The 21,253-nt window shown below is 41.6% G+C and overlaps 1 protein-coding gene across 2 annotated transcripts in view; it reads left to right on the forward strand.

Moving 5' to 3' along the window:
* The window catches only part of RET (ret proto-oncogene), a 157,509-nt gene that overhangs the window by 121,140 nt on the left and 15,116 nt on the right, over positions 1-21,253 (forward strand). For both annotated transcript variants that reach the window (XM_036735459.1, XM_036735460.1), the window contains exons 8-15: positions 3,172-3,297; positions 3,966-4,076; positions 4,772-4,891; positions 7,950-8,206; positions 13,044-13,191; positions 15,097-15,204; positions 18,990-19,204; positions 19,374-19,496. In XM_036735459.1, the coding sequence (XP_036591354.1) occupies positions 3,172-3,297; positions 3,966-4,076; positions 4,772-4,891; positions 7,950-8,206; positions 13,044-13,191; positions 15,097-15,204; positions 18,990-19,204; positions 19,374-19,496 (1,208 nt within the window). The remainder of the gene's footprint in view (positions 1-3,171; positions 3,298-3,965; positions 4,077-4,771; positions 4,892-7,949; positions 8,207-13,043; positions 13,192-15,096; positions 15,205-18,989; positions 19,205-19,373; positions 19,497-21,253) is intronic.

A 21,253-nucleotide genomic window follows, 5' to 3' on the forward strand; every position in this document is an offset into this window, starting at 1 on the left:
CTTGTCATCCACCCATACCATTCACATGACTGCATTGTAGTGAAATTATTCATATTTTTGTAATTTCCCCAACTGCATTGTAGTTTGCCGCATGAGACTGTAAATTCCATCTTCAGCATCACACTCTGTAGCAATCTTCATGATTTTGTGAATTTTGACCCAATATCTTTTCAACTGTTTAGACTGATTTTTTTTATATCTTCTACAATATCTTATATAAGGTACCAAAATATATAGGCTACTAAAGGTATTTGTCAATTAATAAGCATTCATTAAGCACTTATAATGTGCCAGTGTATACTGTACTAAACGCTAGGGTTACAAAGATAAAAACACTATAGTTCTTTTCCTTAATGAGCATATATCCTGATGGGAGGCATGCTATATAAATAGATAGGTGTGTATAAAACATGTTTAAATCAAATACAAGGTCACCTTTTAGGGAAAGACACTAGCAACAGGAGGTGGGGTGGGGAAGGGATCAGAAAAGGACTTTAGTAGAAGTTGGAACTTGAGTTAAGTCTTTAAGAAAGCCCAGGATTCCAAGCATGGAGGGTGTAGTAGAAGAGCATTGTAAGCTTATGGGCAAGAGAGGGAAGATTAAAGCATCATGTCTGAGTAACTAACAGCAGTTAGGAGAGTGTGGATAGACAGTGGGAAGTGTGGAAGCGAATTGTGTACAAGTAGATTGGAAAGTTAAGAAGGGGCCAAGTTATAAAGGGCTTTAAATGCCAGACACAGGATAATAGGGAGCTGCCGGGGTCTGAATAGGGTCAGATCTGTGCTTTAGGAAAATTCTGTAAATGCAGGAGCGAATAGAAAGAGATGTGAGTCTATGAGATCTACTAGAACACTAAGGCAATAGATGATGAGCTATTATGGTGGATGCATGAAGAAAGAGAAGGGTGTATATATACATATAATAAACGTTTTGAAGATATCAACAAGAAGTTTGGCAGCCTACTGGATGTATCAGGTGAAGGTGAGAAAGTTCAGAGGGAGGGATGTTCAGAAGAAGGTTGGAGAGGAGGAGTTAATTAATTCTGTGTTACCTGTTGAATTTGAGATGTCTATAGGATATCCAGTACAAAATATTTAAAATGCAATTGGCTATGTAAGGCTGGAGCTCAGGAGAGAGATGAGGGCTGGATGTATAGATTTGGGATATAGAGATAAGAGTTGAACCTGTGGGGCCCTCTTGTGGTACATCCACATTTAGTGGAAATGATGTGGATGATGATCCAGCAAAGGTGACTGAGAAGGAGCAGTCGGACAGACAGTTGGAGAAGTAGGAGGAAAGAGTGTCATGAAAACCCACAGAGGAGAGAATGTCCAAGTGGAGAGAGTGGTCAGCAATGCCAGATGCTGCAGGGAAGTTGGGAAGGATGAGGACTGAGAAAGAGGCTGTTAGATTTGGCATTCAGAAGATCATTGGTAACATTGGAGAGGGTACTAAAAGATGAATGATGATGTTGCAAGCCAGATTGCAAAGAGTTAAGAGAGTAAGAGAATAAGTGTTGGAATCAGGGGCACATGCCTTTCTTTTTTTGGAGGGGGGAGAAGAGGCAGTTGGGGTTAAGTAACTTGCCCAAGGTCACACAGCTAGTAAGTGACAAATGTCTGGGGCGGGATTTGAACTCAGGTCTTCCTGACTCTAGGGCCGGTCCTCTATTCACTTCGCCACCTAGCTGCCCCAGCACATGACTTTCCTAAACAGTTTGGCAGAGAGGGGAAGGTTTTGTTAGTGGGGATTGCTAGTAGGAATGGTAGGATCTAATGAGAGTATTTTTGAGGATGCGGGAAATAGGCATGTTTGTAGTCAGCAGGGAAGGAGGAGATCGACAGGAGAGACTGAAGATTAGGGATGGGGAAAGATGGGTAGTGTGCTGGAGAAGATGGGAAAGGGGGATATAAGATCAAGTATAGAATTTGACCTTATTGAGTAGAAGGGTCAACTCATCATCAGAGACTAGAATAAAGCAAGGAATAGTGAGTCAAAAAATTATGGGGTGAGAGGAGAAGAGAAGAGGGAGATCTTATCTGTTGGCCTCATGTAAGGTATAGTCCTCAGCCAAGAGGGTGACAGGAGGGATGATGTGGGAGGTTTGAGAGAAGAAAAAACTTGAAACATCCACTTTGATGTGTTGGATGGAGAATCAGATAGAGAGGAATCTCTTAAATTCACAAGTCCTTTCATTGTAGAGAGGTTCATCCATTGCAATCTGGCTTCCAAGCTTATCACTCAACTGCTACTGCTATCTCCCAGCTAACCAATCCTTTGTCTTTCAGCAGTGAGGATAAATAAATACTGGATAACAAAAATGTGTAGTGGGCCTAGTCAAAACAGTTGTGTGGCATCCTCTGAGTCCATTCACTAGTAAAGTAGTAGGGGCAGTGGAGGCCAAAAGTGGGAACAATCTAGGGTTAGCATCTGGCAAGGCTCCAGAGGGAACAGGACACGGGAGCAAGGGATTTGAGAACAGATAATAGTGTCAAGTTGAACTATTGAATGGAATGAATGGAACCCTTTTGATTTACTATTGGAAACAGTGCCCGACGTTTGGGAGGCAGTATTAAATGTCTTCCCCTTCTCTGTTCCCTCCTGGTAAGCAGCATTATACAATATTCTGTCTCATCTCTGTGGTTTTTCAGAGTGCCCCCATTCCTGGAATTCACTCCTTTCTCATTGTTGCCCCTCTTAGAAACTTTAATTTCCTTCAAAGCTCAGCTCCGACACTCCTTCCTTAGTGAGGCCGTCTTGATTTTCCCAGTTGCTAGTGCCTCACCACCCAAAAAAACATATTTATTCTGTATGTCTTTGCATACACTTATATGTGTACATGTGGTCTTGCCCAATAGATTGTAAGATGTTTGAAGGCAAAGACTGTTTCTCTTTGTACCCTTAGCACCTGGCCAGATGCCTGGCATATGGTAGATGTTTAATAAATATTTATTGGGGACTTTAGTGAACCTTTTCTGAACATTCTCAACTGAATTATCTTCATTAGAATCCAGGTGAATTGGTTTCAGTGTCTCTTGACCTGAGCTTGGTCAGTGTCATCTCTTGGTAGACATGGTTCTTGACCTGGAAGACATTGAAAATCAAAGGATAGATTGCTAACTGGAGGCCCACAATTAGTACCATGCTTTATGTTTTTGTTATTCCCACAGTTTTCCTTGAAGAGGAGGGCTGTCCCATTTCATGTGCCGTGAACAAGAGACGTTTAGAGTGTGAAGAGTGTGGTGGCTTGGGCACCTTGATGGGCACATGCCAGTGGAGACAGGGGGATGGCAAAGGTAAGGTGTCATTACTATTTGCATTGTTTAGTCAATCCAGTCAGTAAACCAATTAATGTTTACTGGGTGTCTGGTATAGGCTAAGTACTGGATTAGTTTCTGTGAGGGCAGATAGGCCATTGATTTTTTTTTCCATTGGTCTGATCATAGAAGGAATAGGAAGGATTCATTGTCTTTTACTTGTTCAAGGGAAGCTGAGACTTAAGTTGGGACACAGGTGGAATTTTATAAATAAGAAGAGATTAGGATGACATTTTTTTTTTCATTTCAGGAAGACTCCTGACTGGAGTCTTAGCCTCAGAAAGGAAGATGAGAGGGGAAGTGTTTTGCTTTATTTTCCCTTTCTCTTTGATTCTTTGGAAGGAACTGAGCTAGCAGGGAAAATGTGGGCCAAACATTTAGTAGCAAAATGGCAGTTACAGAAATCTCCTGCTGGAATTCAGAATTAACATGTAGGGATGCCAAGAACCCTGGACTAGCCATCAAGCAACATGATTTCTCACCCTGATTTGCTGTTCTTTAGCTGTCTGACCTTGGACAGGTCTCTGCCCTTCTCTGTATCTTGCTTCTTTATCTCCAAAAGGAGGTGATGGGGCTATTTGAGGTTTGAGGATTCTGAATAAATCTATCAAATAGAAGGTGGCCAAGAGCATTTGTTCTATTTCTAGGAATTTCTAAGAACTATTCGACATGCACACCAAGCCTCAAGACTTGTCCCGATGGCATCTGTGACGCTGTGGAAAGTCGAGATCTTCACATCTGCCCTCAAGATTGCATACGTATGAAACCCTTGTAGACCATTTGTCCCCCAGAACATAGCCCTGGTGGCCTTTCTTGATCTCATGTGCATTTTTGCCCTTGCTTGGTGGTTCTCTCTGTCTGCCCCATCATTCAGTCCTATTCAGCAAATATGTATATGAGGGATATGCAAATGGAAAAAAGTCCCTTACCCCAAGGAGCTTCTAGGCTAATTGGGGGTAGAGAGGGAGGCATGTGTATACAAGTATCCGTGATGCATATATTCATTTCTTAACAGTTCACATGCTAACCTACCTTTAAAAGGCCTCCCGTGTTGTGTTTGCTTCTCTCTGCCCCTCCTCCCCAGCCCTCACCCAGGAGGAGATTGAGTCTTCTGGAGTCAACATTAGTCTAAGAACCCAGAGACCAGGATTATTTCCCTTGCTTTTAACTTCAACTGCGTGACCTTAAGTCACTTATTCCTTCTGTGACTCAGTTTTACTATTCTGCCAAGTGGGGATGTCATTCCCATTGTAATGAAAGCTAGAAGGGAATGCCTTGGAGCTCTCTGGAGCCCAGCTTCTGTGTAAATATTGGAGTGGCAACTTTGCCTATGGTGAGCTGTCATCCCCCATTTTGTTGAGTAAAGCCCCTCCCTATGTGTCTTAAATGGAAGAGCATAGCTCCACACCCATGACTAAGACAACATGTGTTTCTTGTGTCTGTGTCTGATTAGGGGGAGACATTATTGGTGGTCATGAAAGAGGGGAATGGAGGGGAATCAAGGCTGGATATGGAGTCTGCAACTGCTTCCCAGAAGAAAAGAAGTGTTTCTGTGAGCCTGATGATGATAAAGGTTAGAACAAGGAGGGCAGCACTGGGGTGGGGGTGGTGTGGGATCTCCCTCCAGCCCTTATCCCTGGACAAGCCACATGGATGGAAGAGACATTGCCCTCCTTAGCAGTAGTAGCCAGCTCTCAAATGTAAGGAGAATCACAGAGGGAAGCTTCAGTCTCTTTAGGTGCCCCAATCTACAGGCAACTGCCGAAGCATTCAGGCTAAACACCAGATTGAAATGTTTATTAATGATTTCCATATCAGCTGTTCAGTATGTATTTGCATATATGAAAGCCATACTGATGTCTAGCTTTCTCACCTCCTTAACTAAGCACTTTCTGCCTTACCCTGGGCCTGTGATTCCTTCTAGGGGAGATAGAGAAGTTTGACAGCCTCTTACTGGACAGCTTTTCATCTACTTGTGACCCAAAAAATATTTATTAAACTGGTGTTCACCAAGACACCAGGGCAGGGGTCCAGTCCTCTGTCTGTGATAGAAAGTGTTTGTTCCTGGATGATGTGAAGTTAGGGCCTGGCATATAGTAGTCACTTAATAATTGCATATTGACTCCTTCACCACAATGACAATGGACCCCCAATGTATAGCATTAAAAGTACTGAGAAAAAGTTTTTATTCCAGCATGACTTTAGTTAAGCATTCACTATAAGACTCAGCAATTCACATTTATGAAGTTCTTGAAGGTTTACAAAGTCATATCCTCATGACCCTATGAGGTAGGTTTGTGTATATGGTCATATTCTTATTTTGGGTCCTGGAAAGCTTAGCCTTGAAGAGTTTTTCTTCAGCTTGTTTGTTTATAATGGTGTAGCTTTTAAATCTCTGCTGACTGGAATTTGAACCCAGGTCTCCTGACTGCCAAAGTCAGCACTTTTTCCACTACATTATGTTGGCTTCCTAGCTAATGGTATGGCTTAAAGTTCAGATAGTAAAAGCCATAAGAGGACAGAGGAGAGAAAAATCAGACTTGGGCCTTGAAGGATGAGGGAGACTCAGGTGGGTGCGAAGCTCTTAAATGAAAATAGGACAAGACCTGAACCAATAGTGTTCAGAAGAACTGTTCAAACATGTGAGGCTGTTGTTATGTTCCTAAGAAATCAACACCTGGGAGTTTCCATTTTCTGTCTTCCAGAGGTAGATAGTCATGAGGTAGAAAAGGGCCTAACAGGAGGGAGACCCAAATAAGCAGGAATTGCCCAAGCCAAAAGTTACGTGTTAATGGTTATTATTATTGGCTAAATATAACTTACGTGAAGGTTGAATTTAGAACCATGCTGAAACAAGAAGACTTTCCTGGTCCCACATGGGTCCCACATTTGGGTCCCATGGTTATTGCAGTGATCCCAACATACTGTGAATAAAACACTGTCCCCTTATGCTCTAACAGATGGAAGCCAGGCCCCTTGGGTCTCTTGGTTTGTACATTAGGCTTGACCAACACTTGTGTTGTTAGTCATGTTCCAAACCCTTAGGGCCACTGGACCAAAGCTTTCATAATGACACCCGAATGACATTTGTTTTCCTTCATGGGAAGACGATAGTAACAGAGCTGGAGAAGGAAGGGAAAATTCCACTCGGCAATGTCCGTTTTTTTTCTGGCTCCTACAGAACACTGACCAAGCAGCTCAGGAATGTTCTCCTTCATCCTTCTTGATTTCCCCCCCACCCTAGCCAAACATTTTTTCCCCTAAGTTTTGCACTATCATTGTGGGAAATGCTGTATGACCCAAGGGCGTGTGTGTGTGTGACTCACACCCCTCCCCATGCCCTTTGTATACAGACATATGCATACACACATGCGTGCACACACACACGCACACACTCATGCAGAGAGAAATTTGCTATAGTAATGTGAAAAATGAATACAAGCCAGGTCAGAAGAAAAGAGAGAGGAGGAGAAGATGAGCTACCATTGAAGTTTTAGAGCTAGAAAGGAACTTGGAGATCAGATTGTCCAAATCCTTCATTTTGCGTGTGAGAAAATAGAAATTCTCAGTGGTTGGGTGATGTGTCCAGAGTCACACAACTAATCAGTGATAGAAGTTCCCTGATTCCCAGGGCTGTGCTGGTTCCAGTACACCACAGGGATTCTTTCCTTGATTTACCTCAGACACATCTCCTCGTTTAGCCTTGGGCAGGATATTTAACATACCTAAGTCTTTTTTCCCCACCTGTAACACTGGGGGGAAGGTTAAAGTAATAGGAACCTTGCAAGATTGTTTTGCACATCAGATGACATAATGTTTACGAAGTACTTTGAAGACCTTAAAGTGCTAATATAGACCACTCTATGGGTTGTTTTTTTTTTGTCTGGACCTGTGATTTTCCTCAGTATATTAAGTTCTCAGTGAGGAATTGCAGATAGGCAATACTCCTAGAACTTGTACAGAGTTGCCGTAAATATTTTAGAACATATAGGTTCTTTTCTGTTTTCCCTAATCATCTTGAGATGACTCACATTCTTACAGATATGACAGAGTTTTTCATATATTTGAGATATGAGACCTTTATCTGAGAAACTGTCTATAAATTTTTCTCGCAATTTTCTGCTTTCCTTCTGATCTTGGCTAAGTTGGTTTTATTTATACAAAACCTTTTTACTTTGCTGTAATTGTAATTACCCATTTTACGCCTCACCCTACTCTCTATCTTTTGTTTATTCGTAAATCGTTTGCCTTTCCTTAAGTCTGATAGCTAATATGTTCTATGTTCTTCAAACTTTCTTGTAACATCTCCTTTATATACAGGGAAAAAAATCGAAACAATTCAGTCATATGAAAAAATGCTCTAAATCATTATTGATTAGAGAAATACAGATTAAAACAACCTTGAGATTCCATTTTACATGTATCAGATTGTTCCAGGCACTCAGAGGCCACAGGGTCACACAGCCAGTGTGAGTCAAAAGCGGGTCTTTCACATGGGTCATCTTAACTCAGAAGGCAGATTCTGCAGCCTTCATGCCACGCTGTCTCTCAAAGGTCTCTATACACACCAACAATTGGTCTAGAACTCAGAGCAGGGGAGCACTAAACTCCTTTGCCCTTCCTTCCCACAGAACCGCTTTGTGATGAAGTCTGCAGGATGGTCATTGCTGTCGCCATCCTCTTCTCCTTTATCTTCTCTGTGCTGCTTTCTTCCTACTTCATCCGCCGCTACCACAAGAACTCCCACAAGCCACCCATTGCCTCTGCAGAGATGACCTTCAGAAGGCCTGCTCAGGCCTACCCCATCAGCTATTCTTCGTCCAATGTTCGCCGGCCATCCCTAGACTCCATGGAGAACCAGGTCTCGGTGGATGCCTTCAAAATCCCTGTAAGATTTCCTGTGGGGTTAGAGTGGACAACTGTGTCCAATCTGTGGGTTCTGGGGCTGTGGTAGATTTTCTGTGCTTGTGGTTTGCTTGGTACGAAGGAGCTCAAGGTTGTGGGACTTAAGTTGAGGGAAAGAGAAGCCAAAGCTGCTCATTTGGGTACAGATCAAATCTCAGGTTGTCCTTTTTCTGATCTTGTGTGTTTGTCCTGGGAGTTCTCAGGATGAAGTCTATTGGGGGATCATCATGGGATTATAGATTTAGAACGCAAAGGGACCTTAGAGTCCATTTAGTCCTTTTTTGACATTTTACAGATGAGGAAACTGAAGCCCAAAGTGGATAATTAACTTGTTCTGAGACATATTAGGCAGTGAGTAGCTAGCTGAGCCAGGATTTGAACCCACATCATTTTACTCCTATGGCACATTGCCTCATAATGGCACCTGAACACTAGCTCTGGAAGGGACCTTATACATCATTTGTTGTAGCCCCTTCTTTTTGCAGATGAGGAAATGGAGTATTTTGCCTCAAGTGGTAGAGCCAAAGTTAAACGCGGATCTTCTGACCCATGGTCCAGTTTCCTCCTATTACACCACACTGCAACCAAGCAATTAAGGCTGGCTCTATCTACATCAGTTTCCTGCCTATTTGAATAAAGCTTACAGAATGAGTTGGATATCAGACTGAAAATCCCAGTGCTATGGTATTGAAGCTTCAGCTGTTCTTCCAAAAACAGTCTTCTGCCCCACACCCCATGGTATGGTGTTAAGCAAGACTTGTTCCAGGGAAACTACAAATTTTGGCTTTAACAGAGCAGTCTGCCAGGAAGTCTGCAGCTCAGTCCCCACTGCCACCCCCACTCTGGCCTCAGTGCTATTGCTATTCAGAGACAGGAATAGGACAGACAGTACTCATCTTCCCATCTTTCTTTGGTTAATTTCTTTGGGAAATCTCAGAAAAAAAGAAAACAAATTTACCACAAAGATGCAAATACCAAATCAGTCCCTGATGCTTGTGAGACTAGTAGGCAAAAACACACTTAAAATACTGGGTTTTATCCAGACTCTGGAACGCTGCTGGGAATGGGACCAGCAGAGGACTCTGGGTCTAGGGGAAACAGTTTCCTTATGGAAGAAACGCGGAATCAGTAACTTATAGAAATACCAGTGTGAGCTTTAAGTGGAAAGAAGACAAGGTTGGGAGTCGGGAGATTTAGAGGTGGAAGGGAGGGATGTTAGAGACAGACCCTTCTTAGTCCAGTCCCCTCCATTTGACAGATGAGGAAGCTGAAGCCAAGCAAGTCCAAATGACTTGCCCAAGTCTTTAATGCCCATTCTGCTACTAATTAGCTGGGTGATATTAACACAGCTGACACCCTCTCTTTGCCAGCCTCCTGATCTGCATGCTGAAGATAATAATGCCAGCCTTATCTACCCCACAGGCTGTTTGTAAAGCTCTAATGAGAGAATACTTGTCAATTATAAATGACATGTATTTAATGATTTAAAGTCAGCCGAGTGGTCTATCAACATCATCTTATTTGAGTTTCATAGCATCCTTGTGAAGCAGGTACTGTATGGATTATTACACCTATTTTACAGGTGAAGAAACTGAGACGAGAGGTGAATTGGCTTGCCCGTATTAACATAGTTTAGTTGGTGTCTGAGGCAGGATTTGAACCCAGGCCTTCCTGATTCCAAGTCTGACATTATTGTATATGACACTATGCTGCCCCTTCCTGTAGAAGTGCTTTCAAAAAGTGGGATTGTTATGTCTCCTCTGAGCTGCTTAGACCTTCCTCCTCCTGGCTGTCCTTTTGGCCTAAATCACAGCCCTATGGAGTAGAATTGGATCCTATTTTCTATCAGAAATCATTGAGGTATGAAGGGAAGCTCACCTCAGCAGAGGCACCCGTGTATCTGAGGCCATGTGCCCACTTCTGGTGCTCATTCCTTGGTGCCAGATTTGGAATCTTCAGAAGTCAGTTACAATGTTGTTTTGTCGCGAGCTTTGACCCTGGGTGCTGTGTCCTGTGGGGCAAATAGATTACATTTGTTAGGCAGCCCTAGAGGCCTCTCAGAATCCAGATTCATTGGCCTTGCCTTTGCCCACTCGCAGCCCTCCCACCTTCTTTGCCTTGGTTGCTATCCCCATTTTAGGTTCCAGACTGGTTTGAGCCTGTCCAGTGGAAGTTTGAGTCCCAGGAGAAATTTGGTATTAGCACAGTGCCTTGGTCTGCAAGCTCACTGCCTGAGTCAGACACCACACTGGACAAGTTGTGTAAATGGGTAGCGGTTGTTTTCCAATTTAAAATTTAGCCCAAGAACATTTCAGTTCCAAAAGCATTAAAATGTGTGGTAAGGATTTCTTCAAAGGCAGAAAAATTTAGAATCTTAAAAACTTGTGACAGCAATGAACTTGGGATTCATTTTAGGACTTATTGGAAACTCTCTGTGTGTTCCCCACCAACCAGGCTAATCGTTTCTCTGTCCTGGAAGACTTGTCATTATTCCTGTTGACCTGGAGGTGCTGTTTACAGGCTGTCTCCCAAGCTTGATGTGTTTCCTATTGAATTCCAAAACGATGGTCAGTCTTTGGAGACTCCTTGCCAACTGGAACACTGTCTCTTTGTGGGCAGGGCTGGAATAGTTGATGGATGGGGTGTCTCTGTGGCATCATAGTCTTTGTTTACTTGGATTTCTTGCGCGTTTTTTAGATCTCTCACTATCCTATGGTAGCAACGATTTGACCTTTTTCCCATAACAGAGGATTGATTATCTATGATGAATATCTCTAATTTGTTGTTCTTTTTAAAGAAAAAAAAGTTGAGATAGTTTGCAGCAGGGTTTCACAAGAAAGGAAAATGCATAAGTAGTGTTTGGGTAGGCAGACATTGTCCCCAGCAGCAGCAAAACTATGTCCTCGTTTGGAGTAAAAGTAAAATTTGGTTATTGAGTTAAATTTTACAAGCCTTTAATGAATGCCTACTATGTGAATGAACATAATGGAATGATAGTCTGTTGGATAGAAACAGAAGATCTGAGAAGAGAATAAAAATTTTCAGTAGAGACAAAGCATGGTGTGCTATTGAAAAGTGTTGCACTTAGGGTCATGAAAGCCATATTTAACCTGGCTTTTGAAGCTTGCTAGTTGTAACACCGACCAAAGAAATCTCCTCATCTCATAACACTTACCTCATGGGGACATAAATAATAAAGAATAATGTTTGTAAATGACATTTAATATCAACTACTGTTGGCAGGTAGCATGTATACACACGCGTATGTGTATACACATATTTTATATATAATTTTTATAATTCTATATTTTATAATTATATGTAATTTACACTATATGTGAGATATATGTGTATATGGTGGGGGTTTTTTTTGTTTTTGGTAGGGGTGATGGGGAGAGATGTCCAGATTAGTCATAACAGACACCGTGCCAGTGTTAGAAAGCCCTGGTATGGAAATGCCCTCCATTAATGCACATCAGAACTTATGTAACTCCAAATCTTAGAGTTGCGTGAGACAGTGAGGAGTTAAGTTTAAATGACCTGCCCCCGGTTCTAGAGCTACTATGTGTCAGAAGTAGTACTTGAATCTTAGGTCTTTCCTATCTCCAAAGCTAGCCTTCTATCTACTTTTCCTCTCTTGGCACATAGCAGACATTTAATACATGCTCAGTGAACGGAATTGTCAGTAACTTACAAAAGTAAAGAAATGGTGAGAGAATGCTTACGTACAATCAGTGAGTTTAAGTCACTAGGTAGGCCTTGATGAATTCCATCCGTGAGTCCTGAAAGAGGTGGCAGATGTTTGCTGAGCTGCTTTAGTGATCTTTGAAAGATGATAGATGCTATAGATGTTCCATAAGACTGCAAATGATAGATGTTGTCCAGATTTTGAGGAAAGGGAAGATAATGGTATCTTCATACCGTAATGCAGAGAGCTTGACCTGGATTCATTTGACCCATTCCAGAACATATTACTTAAGGGGTTGTTTGTCAACATTTAGAAAGGGAAATTGTAACCACTGAGTGCCAATATGACTTCATCACAAATAGGTTCTGCCAGAGTAACTTTGGTTCCTTTTTTTTTTTTTAGACTTGGGTTACTAAAATGATAGAGACAGATAGAAGTTAAGTGACTTGCCCAGGGCTTACGCAGCTAGAAAGTGTCTGAAGAGGATTATTGATGTTGTCCATTCTGTCCAACAACCATGCAACGGTATCACCCCCTTCAACTTGCCTACCAGCCAAGTATGACTTCAGAGTGGAGAGTTGGTTGTTGATTCCCAAGGGCATTATTATAGTTATTCAAACTTTCTGGCATGGAGATTATTTCTTTATGGCATCTCTACAGGAAAAGTCAGGAAAATCTATATAGGCAAAGGAAGGAGAATGACAGTACAGCTTGGGGTCTGCGAAGATGAGAAGACCTTTTATACCCTGTGCATGCATTTGTTATGTAGTAGAGCTGGTGCTACCCGAAGGAAGCCCCAGGGGAGCTTCTAGGAGGAAGGTCTTTGTTTTGCTTCACTTTTTGTAGGTGAAACTCCCTTACAATGATTTGGTGTATGTACTCTTCATATTGGATCCCAACCTCTTCACCAAATTTCAGTTGATACTAATGATTCTAGTTTGAATTATGCCTGTTAGGTAGGCGATTTACAACATTTCTGACAGAATTCCTTCTCTGCTCATCAACCCTCTGGAAAGTGATGGGCATAGGTATTTTTAAAACTTGTTGTTGGCAGTTATTTCGTAATTTTTATTTTCCTATCATCACCTTATCCTTTTTCTCTCCTCTTGCTTTTCCTCTCTTCTCAATTCAGGAGGATCCAAAGTGGGAATTTCCTCGGAAGAATTTGGTTCTTGGAAAAACCCTAGGAGAAGGAGAGTTTGGAAAGGTCGTCAAGGCAACAGCTTTCCGACTCAAAGGGAAAGCCGGCTACACCACTGTGGCAGTGAAAATGCTGAAAGGTACCTTCCTGTCCACATACTTTTAAAGATGTTGATTAGCCACCCCTGACTATAAACACACTGGTAGGATTTGGATGTGTGGATGGTTTGGAGGCAAGCCCTGCTGCTCTATGCCAGGTCCCCAGCTGCTCTTCCTGAAGGCCATTTATTTATATTCCAACATTTTCTAATGAGAGGGAATTCAGGTGGTGCCACAATGATGTAAGCCATAGTTTCCATTGGCCTGAGCTTAGGTCATGCAAGGAAACACCAAGATGCTTCCAGGATCAGGAGTTTTATTTTTCTACTCCTGTAGGGGAATACACTGGTTAAAATCAGTCTTTTATATAGGCAGCTCTGCTTGGAGCAGATGGTGATTGACTCTTACTATAGAACCACCAGGAAACTTCCAAGACACCGAGAAGCTCTATTGATCAGAAATGTTAAGTAAGGTGACATTGGCTGTGATGAGAACCAGAATTCACATTCCAGGGGAAATATTAAAAAGGATACTCATCATACTCCTCCCTCTGCAGTTTTCATTTGCTGGAGAATTCCTAGTTTCAGATAACACATTTGATTGAGGTAGAGGGAGTTTAGAAAACAAGACACCTGAAGTTGCATCTGGTTAGTACAGAGAAGCAAATAAGCTTCATTATTAAAATTACCGTAGTTTAAAGAGTACTCAGTGAGCAACTTCTCATGCATCCTTAAACTTAGAATAGCATGGTAAGGGAAATTTATTTCCAACACAAAAATAACCCCTTACATGACATTTTAACTAAAATGCTCGTTGTCTTTATGAGTTTGCTAAATACCTTTAGACATTTACAAGAGATTTGAGTGATTTCATCACCAATAAAACAGGACTGAGTCAGTCCAAATGGATGGTTACAAAATAACGGCCCTTTATTCCAGGTGATTTAACATTTGATTCTTATTGCAATTAGCTAGGGCAGAATTAATGCCAGCTGGGGAGAGATGGGATGGTGTGCGGAGACCTAGATTTTTAAGTGTACTGTTCTAATAAATTAGTGTGGCACTTACAGTAATTGCCCAGCTGTTAATGAATTTTTGTGGCGCACGAGAAATCACCATCATAAATGCACCATAAAAACTTGTCTTAAATAAGGTCATGTTCGAAGGAGTGATGGCAACTGCCAGGACAGGGATTTGTTTATAGTTTATTGGGGTTTTTGACTTTCTCAATCACCACTTGACTGTAATACTTGCCAAAAGTGGGCTTGGGAGGGTGAGAGGAAAAAATTTCCACTCATTTTCCCAGCATGATTTGTGCTATGATAGATGTTGTCACAGGGATGCTTATTATGAGCAAAGAGTGCTAGTTAAACATATAACTCCAGCATTTTTAGGCACTAAAATCACTTACCATTGCTATTTACCTTTCAAAAGACTAACCCTCACATGGTAAATGAGCTCATACCTCACTTTCATGGAAAGCCAAGACACAAAACTCCCTTTTCCAGAAAACCTTTAAGCAACAGGAACCTTGCAGAAATCTCTTGTCTGAGTTTGAGTGGATAGACCTCTAACTGTCAAACATACAGTATTGATCAGGGACAAAGAGCAGTCAACATAGAAAATTATGGCAGAAATTTGCATGTTGGTAGGTTGGGATGACAGCAATGCAAAGCCCAAAGATGGTGGCAAAATCAGCTTGTTTTTCGATACTTAAATGTTTAAAGCATTGGTATCATTTTGCCCCCTCCACCGAATCTTCCTGCTATTTATGTTTTTGTCTCGAGATAAAGGCAATTCCCAGTATCAAGGTGATAGCCACCAAACATGTGACTCCTCAGTAGACTAACATCATCTCGGGCTTGTGAAACAGAGGGGGACTGGGCTGGATTGGGAAAGATCAGAGGAGCCTGGTTCTTAACCTGCCCTGTTTACAATGCTTTTCAGAAAATGCCTCTCCGAGTGAGCTCAAAGACTTGCTGTCAGAGTTTAACCTGCTAAAACAGGTCAACCACCCCCACGTCATTAAACTCTATGGAGCCTGCAGTCAGGACGGTAAGGATTCCCATGTAGAATGGTAGTAAAACAAATAGAGAAATCATACTCTTGGATGGAAGCTGGAGCTTTGAAATGACTTGGCAGGTGAATTTTAAGCATCTTTCTCTTGTTCCATCTCTCTCATTCTCCATTTATGCTCTGCCCTTCCCAATCCTCCTTTGCTTTTTCCTCTCATTCCCCCCTTTCACCCTCATTCCAGGTCCCTCATTCTCTTTCTTCCCTTTCTCTTCTTTCTCTCAGGACAGAGAGATGTATCCCTAGAGCTCGCTTGGTTCATGGAGACCTAAATTACTTTTCACAGATACTTGACATGGGCTTGCCTTTTCCCAAACCAATAAAACAAAGGGGTTATTTCATAATTTCTCAATGGCTTATGCTGCCTTACGCTGGCAGATGTTTTTTATCACTCAGCGTTTGGAGTGACTTTTCCTTTACCACGTAGACAACGGGTATTCTTGTGCAGAGTCTATGGGCCTTCAGTTTGTGTGCGCGTGTACACATACATGCACACACACAAACATATACAGACAAGCTAGCTCTGCCAGCTGTATTTTCATGGGCAAGCTACTATTTAGCCCCTCTTGGCCACATTTTGGGTTTCCTGCTGGTAATCTATGGTCTGTAGGCTGTATGATGTCAGTGCACATTTATAATTCTGTTTCCTACAGAAACCAAAATGCAAGCTACGTAGCAGTTGGTGTCATTTAACTAATGTCTGATATTTTATATAGCTGTAGAAAGATCCATTTATGAATTTCCTTAGACCACTTCTGACAGGAGCTTCTCCTCATGTAGTATAAGATGATAATGTGGAAGAGCAGCACATAGAAGAGCAACGTACAAGGCTGTGCAAGAATGGCCCATATCTTCGAACCAAGCAGCAAGCATTTATTAAGTACTTTCTGTATATCAGAACTATATTCAGCATGAAGATAAACATGACATTGTCTATACATTCAAGACACTTAAATTCTTTGGGGAAAAACAATGTATATACACAAGGACAGATAAAATATATACAAAGTAAATAAAGGGTAAATTGAGGAAACCCTATGAGCTGTCAGGATTAGGAAAGGTGTCCTGGGAGGTGGCACTTTTCGCTAAGCGTGGAAGGAAATAATGTTTTCCTTATGTCAGAGACTCCTTTGTCAGGATGTCAGAGAGCTAGCTATATGGTGAGGGTGCTCACTGCACACTGGTTATGTTCATCAAGAGTCAAAGAAATTACAAGTAAAATGTGCATTTCCCTCTAGGAAAAAGAGACACTTCATTCAGTCATGTATCTCCCAGACTGTGAGACTCTCTGCATAAAACCATAGAAATACAGAACACCGCATACAGGACCCTTAGAGATCATCTTGTCCAACTCCTTCATCTTATGGCTAAGGAAAGGGGCCCAGAGATTGTCCCAATAGTCACTGGGACAGTCTGCCTGAAGTTCTATACTTGAGTCTGCCACTGGAGGCCATCTTCATTCACCTAGTGAGGAGGAATTAAATAATTATGGCATCTGCTCCAAGGGCTGGGGCCTGGTAGAGTCCATAGCTGATACTTAGCTCTCTCCACCCTGAGGAGTCACATTCCCTGAAGCAATCTTTCTCCATATTATGGGGTTAGGGGCATACAGCCCCTACCCCATTATCTGGAAAATCTGCACGTAATGTTTTGGCCTGACCTTTGTACCAGGGAAGTCTGAATTATTATGGCATTAAAAGCTAAATCGTGTTGATATTATATTATGCTCTACATATATTTTATACATTTCTGAGTTTCTAAAGTTTTTCTGTGTCATCTGCTGGTCTTCATATGTCATCTGTGGCTTCTGCAAAACTCCACCCAAAATTCCTATTTAATTCTTTATGCCAACTCGTGGTATGTTGAAACTGAAATGGGGAAATTCACAATATGGAAGTGATAACTGTAGTTTGTTCTTGTGTGTCTCTTGGCTTCTGATTCCAATGTTGCCATAAGCAGCTTCTGTTCTGGAGGATGCTGCTATCAATACTGCTGGGGCTCCAGCTATTCCAAACTTTGGACATTTACATGGTCATGAACTTCATGATCAGTTCTGTTTCTTGATACTCAGTTGCCCAAGATTAGAGCATAATGAATGTAAGAAGTGGAGGTGGCCATATATTCATAGCCTTCATGACCAGGACCAGGAGGCAGACAGGGCATCTGGAAGAACAGAGACGGACCCCTCTTCTTTTCTTAGGAGTCCTTCCACTTTCCCTCAGCACGTCTCTCTCTTTCTCTGCTGAGAGGCACCTTGATGTAATAGAGAGCTGGCCTTTGAGCCTATGAGGAAAACATGGGTCCTAGGCCCATCTCTGATGCTATCTGTGTGGCCCTGTGCAAATCACTTAATCTTTAAGTGCTCTAAAGAACTCTCTAAGGCTATAAGGTGCAGAGAAGGTGCCAGTCTTGTAGGAAATTCCTCACCTGGGAATTTACTATATCCCTAAAATCACAAGGCTAGTACCTATCCCTTGTATATGGAATACATGCACATATACATACACATATACACATATGTGCACATATACATATATGCACTTTCTACACACACATATGTAGAAATATATAGGTGTGTATATGTGTATTTCTATATGTATGTATATATACACATATACATGCTAATATGACTACAACTTTGCTTCCACTCTCCCAATTTCTCCCTTCTGGGGCTAGACAACCAGACAAACCAAGTCCAGTCTCTTTTCTGCAAGACAGCCCTTTAAATACTGGAAGAGAGTGTGTCATGTCCTCTTGGAGTTTTCTTTTCTCTAGCCTAAATACTCCCAGTTCTTTCAAGACACCTTCAGGTAGCATGGCTCCAAAGGCAAGGGCCTAGGAGAAATGACCTGGATTCAGAGTTGCAGTAAAGTTAGGAGGTCAAGTAACAAAGTGAAGTTTGCCTCTGGCACTCTCTTCTTCCCATTTCTATGTCCTTTGCTCTTCCCGTGCCAGGCTCCCAGTGCCCTCGTATTGTTCTTTATTCCTTTCTATCTGGGAGAAAAGTGATTTGACATAATTAATATTAAGGTCTTAAGGACTTAATGTATATGAGAACACTATACTTAACTCATCCCCCTTCCCTCCTTCCCTCCCCTATCCCTGCTCTCTCCCTGTGTCCTCCTCCTCCTTCTTTCTGTGTCTGTCTCCCTCTCTGTCTTTCTCCCTGTCTCTCTCTCTCTCTCTCTCTCTCTCTCTCTCTCTCTCTCTCTGTCTCTCTCTCTCTCTCCCCCTCTCCCCCCCTCTCCCTCCCTCCCTCCCCTTCCTTCTCTCCCTCTCTCCCCCTCCCCCTCTCTTCCCCTCTCCCTCTCTCTCCCTCCCTCTCTTTCCTTCTCTTCCCTCTTCTCTCTCTCTCCTTTCTCTTCCTTTCTCCCTTCCTCTCTCTCTCTCTCTCTCTCCCTCTCTCTCCCTCTCTCTCCTTCTCCCTTCCCCCCCCTCTCTCCCCCTCCCTCCCTCCCTCTCCCCGCCCCCCCCCCACACACTTTGTAATGGTGAAACATCAGACCCAACTATGCCTTTCAAGCTTTTTTATCCCTTTAGTGCCTAGCACAGAACTTTATATTTGGTAAGAACTAAGTAAATTTGTTGATTTGCTTTGAGACATTGGAGGATGTATATTTCTGGCACATCCAAATCACATTATAGGAATAACTTTCTAGTTTGTCAACACATAGAGGCATCCTCGTCCTTGAGTATGCCTTTGAGCTTAGTTCCTTCCACTCACTTCATCCATCTCCATAACTAACCTGTATCCTTTTGCCCTTTAGGACCTCTCTACCTGATAGTGGAGTATGCCAAGTATGGTTCTTTGCGGAGCTTCCTCCGGGAAAGCCGGAAGGTGGGACCCAGCTACATGGGTGGTAATGGCAACCGGAATTCTAGCTACTTGGACAATCCAGATGAAAGGGCTCTGACCATGGGAGATCTCATTTCCTTCGCCTGGCAGATTTCCCGAGGAATGCATTATCTTGCAGAAATGAAGGTATCGTGCTTACAGACTAGTCTTGCTGGGTCTACAGAGAGAGCCATCCATAAATGTCATAAGTTTGTGCTTACCCCTATTGTAATCAGCATTGTTCATCTCATCACATGTCATCTCCTGGATTATTTTGTATTGGGGAGTTTTTGTTGTTGTCATCTTTTTCTTCTAGCTGGTCCACCGCGATTTAGCAGCTAGAAATGTCTTGGTGGCTGAAGGACGCAAAATGAAGATTTCTGATTTTGGCCTTTCCCGAGATGTTTATGAAGAGGACTCCTATGTCAAAAGGAGCAAGGTAATTTAGTCAGGGATTTGTGAAACTACTTAAGCAATTGTAATACTTGCCATTGGAAAAATATATGCAGTGATGGCCAGAAAGTTATTCCTAGCATAAAGGGTAGCGTAAAGAAGGTAGACCTGATAATTGTTTTGAAGCCTAAATATAAGGATCAAGTGTTCTAACTCCATTAGGCTACTTGCCTGCGCTTCAAAAATGGAAGTTTTCTTTAAATGTTTAACCTGAATGCAGGTGGTGCTTAATGGGCTTCCATTAATTGGAGACAACCTTGTCCGGGAAGGGCCAGTTGGTTCCAAAACACAATTACTTGACCAAGGGGACATACTAAATGTGGGGTTATTTGATATATTTTGTATAATGAAGGAAAGGAGAAAGACTCTAAGATGGTTTTGTTTATCTCCCTTATCCTTTTAAACTGAAGGGAGAAGAGTTACATTTTGCCCTTTAAATATAATCTTTTATTCTTTGCTGATCACAAAGAAAATACTTTGAAGTACATTCATGTTTCCTCTAAATGTATTTTTAGTTATTATTTACTTTTTTAAAAATCACTATTTCTTTTGAAGGTCATCTAGTGCTGGTTTTTTTAAAAGTAATTTTCCTCTTCTCTTCAGTTCTTCATCTTGCTTTTTCAGAGGAAAAGGTCATAATATTCTTTCTGTGTAATTATAGCTGTTAGCTAACAAGAAGCTGAAATAAAATAAACAAGAGGTGATGACTCATACTCGGTAGAAAGTGTTGTGAAAGTTTTTATAGGAGCAGGAAACTTTCCCCAGAGGAGGCAGCCTGAGGATTGAAGTCCAGTCTGGTCAATGCAGGTGAAAATGATGTGCAGGAAGCTCCATGTCTAAGACAGTTTCATCCCTCACAAATAATCTCTTTTTTATTTAAAAATATTTTATGTTTCCAATTGTGTATAAAAACAATTTTATCATTCATTTAAAAAAAATTTGAGTTCCAAATTCTTTCCCTCCCCTCTCCTCCCCTCCCCTCATTGAGAAGGCAGGCAATTTCATGAGTAATACATGTACAGGCATGCAAAACATATTTCCATATTAGTCATGTTGTAAAGAAAACAGACCAAAAACCTCCCAAGAAAAATAAAGTAAAAAAAAAGTATGCTTTAATTTGTATTTAGACTCTGTCAGTTCTTTTGCTGGAGGTGGATTTTTCGTCATAAGTCCTTTGGAATTGTCTTGGATCATTGTATTGCTGAGAATAGCTAAGTCATTCATCATTCTTCGTCGTACAATACTGGTTTTACCATGTATAACATTCTCCTTGTTCTGTACATTTCATTATGCATGGATTCATGTAAGCCTTTCCAGGTTTTTCTAAGAGTATCCTGCTCATCATTTCTTTTTTTTTCCTTTTAAATTAATTTATTTATTTCTGGTTTACAACATTCAGTTCCACAAGCTTTTGAGTTCCAAATTTTCTCCCCCTCCCTCACAAACAATCTCTCTTTAGTTCCAAATGACTTCTGGATTTCCGAAGCTATATTGAATTCTCAAAATGCTATGCTATTTTGTCATCCTGGGAAATCCTATTGGTTTACCAACTTCTTCAATGTAACCAGATGCATTTATCTTGCTAATTTTATTTACACCTACTGCTCAGGTCCTAGCTTTTAATTTCCCAGTAAAGGAAATGTTTTCAATAGCTTTGGGGCAGTGTGTGAGTGTGTTTGTGTGTGGGGGGGATGTACAGTAAATATGCAAGGCATGATGAGTGTAACCTATCTCTGTTACATG

This window comes from Trichosurus vulpecula, chromosome 8 (genome assembly GCF_011100635.1).
Source record: "Trichosurus vulpecula isolate mTriVul1 chromosome 8, mTriVul1.pri, whole genome shotgun sequence".
Lineage (NCBI taxonomy): Eukaryota > Metazoa > Chordata > Mammalia > Diprotodontia > Phalangeridae > Trichosurus > Trichosurus vulpecula.